General features: G+C 46.6%; 1 protein-coding gene across 1 annotated transcript; it reads right to left on the bottom strand.

Moving 5' to 3' along the window:
* Positions 1–272: 272 nt before the first annotated feature.
* LOC127340675 (uncharacterized) lies at positions 273–1461 on the bottom strand. Its single transcript, XM_051366457.2, has one exon. It carries the CDS (start codon positions 1214–1216, stop codon positions 287–289), a length of 930 nt encoding a protein of 309 aa, XP_051222417.1. The 5' UTR covers positions 1217–1461; the 3' UTR covers positions 273–286.
* Positions 1462–2001: the final 540 nt, after the last annotated feature.

Here is a 2001-nt window from a genome sequence, read left to right as displayed (position 1 = left end):
TCTATGCGAGGTAAGCTCTTGATTATAAGTAGAAAATCTTCTTTACAAAATATGACAAATCACCTGAGACAATGTTATCTCTCGAGTACATTTTTAGACATTTCCAAACAGAATTGAGTTTGCCCAAAGAAATTGAATCCACCGAAATAATAACTAAAAAATGCACATAGCTGAAGGCAACATTTCTACCTAAGAAAACAAGTAAATACAAAGCACTTGTACGTACTCTTGCTGAGATAAACCGTACGTGTAGACAGAATCACAGGACCAAGTTTTCTGGGGCTTCTCAAAGCCTAAGCTCAAGATCTAGTTCATCAGCTGGAGAGCTGGGACAAAGTTTAAGTACCTTGGCATGGTGGTCACGATCATCATGATCGTCTATTTGCAGATGCTTACTAGATGAAGAACACAGAAACAACTGGGTTACCTCCACATCAGTTCTCCTTCTCTTGCGACTTAAATGATCAGCCTTTCCATCATCATCTTCGCTATCATCCTCAAAGTTACTTCGCGTGCGGCAGCCCAAAAGACTCAGCTTCAATTCAGCACTCCGAACACGCAATTCTTTCTCAGAGCGTATCCACGATACCTGGTTTAGATGATCCCGTGGAAGCTGGGAAGGACGAAGAAACATCTCCTTCGCACCATATTCTTGAGTAGCCGATGGCGATGCGAGTGGGGAAGCCAAAACTTGCTTGCCCCAGACGGTTCTTGCTGTGCCAATATCCACTAAAGATCTCGATGGAACCGAAAGAACACTCCGTATTGAATTAGGGTTACCGTCAGCGCTAGGAGTAGTAGGTTTTGGGCCGTGCGCATGCTGCTGGGGAGCGCCAATTTTAGGTGGGCATGGCTGGATCATATAGCCTTGATGCAGTGGCATGCCCTGGTCGCTGCCACCGTCCTCCATCATCCCCGAGAGCTTGAGCCTTGCACGGTCCCTCCGGTGGACGTTCATGTGGCCACCGAGCGCCTGCGCCGACCGGAACTCTCGGGCGCAGAAACTGCACGAATAAGATCTCGGTGGCCAGATGCAACCCCCGAGATTTCCTGCGGAATCCTCCGCGAAAGCGCGTTCCTCCCACGACTCGTAGTAGGAGGCCGAGCTGCCACCGCCGCCGCCGACGGTGACGTGTGGCGTGCTGAAGACAGCAGGCGCCGTCTGATCTGCACCCAGCTTCCTCCTTGATATCATCCAGTACTTTGATGGATCCATGAGATGATGCTAGACTCTTGAGTCTTGACTGTAAGTGCTTTGGGATATCAAAAAGGTGTGGAAAGTGCTCGATGGAGAGGTGAGAAAGCGGAATGGAAGATGAAGCAGGAGAAGACTAGCTACATATGTACCAGGAATATAGCGATGTCAAGAAGCAGGAGGGTGGAGGATGAAGGCTCAAGCTGCAAAGGAGGTCCGGAGGTGATGAAGTTGCTTGATTTGCTTGTCTTTATGGATGAAAATGAGTCCTCTTTTGCTTGTCTGTAGTACCCTAGGGGGGCCGGCCCTATCTTTTCTACACACCAGTTTCGTCACAGGGAGTGTGACTGTTTTCTGGTGGAGCAAAGAAGTGGCACAATATTCAAATCTTTAGTCACCCTGTTACTTTGTTAGCTAGTGCAACTAGTTACATAGATTGAACGATAATTGACCTTAGTCCCGCAGTGCAATCAAGGGGTGGTGTCTCTCTATCTAGTTTTCTGATGGTGATACTTAATTGACAGGTTATCTAATAAGTGCAAGCAAAGTTAATTCAGGTAAATTAAAATCACTACTACAAACATGAACTGTATCCGGCCATGGAAGACGGTTCTAAAAATAGGTTGTGTGTCTGAACTGAAGCAGCGGAGGTCAAAGGTGTGATTCCCATTCTTGGCAAAACTAGTAGGGTAACTATCGCAACTACGAGGGCAACATGTAAAAGTGTCTAGAAATATATTCGTGGCCACGTAGATACTTATATGCATTTAGAGTTAGTGTTGCTCTATATATAACCACAAACACAA

Source organism: Lolium perenne, chromosome 1 (genome assembly GCF_019359855.2).
Source record: "Lolium perenne isolate Kyuss_39 chromosome 1, Kyuss_2.0, whole genome shotgun sequence".
NCBI classification, from domain to species: Eukaryota; Viridiplantae; Streptophyta; class Magnoliopsida; order Poales; family Poaceae; genus Lolium; species Lolium perenne.
The sequence above is the reverse complement of the archived record's forward strand: the minus strand, read 5'-3'. Positions and strand labels throughout refer to the sequence as shown.

What these genes read in the sequence shown, in the direction of transcription:
- LOC127340675 (XM_051366457.2), bottom strand. Translation starts at nt 1,216, where the DNA reads ATGGATCCATCAAAGTACTGGATGATATCAAGGAGGAAGCTGGGTGCA.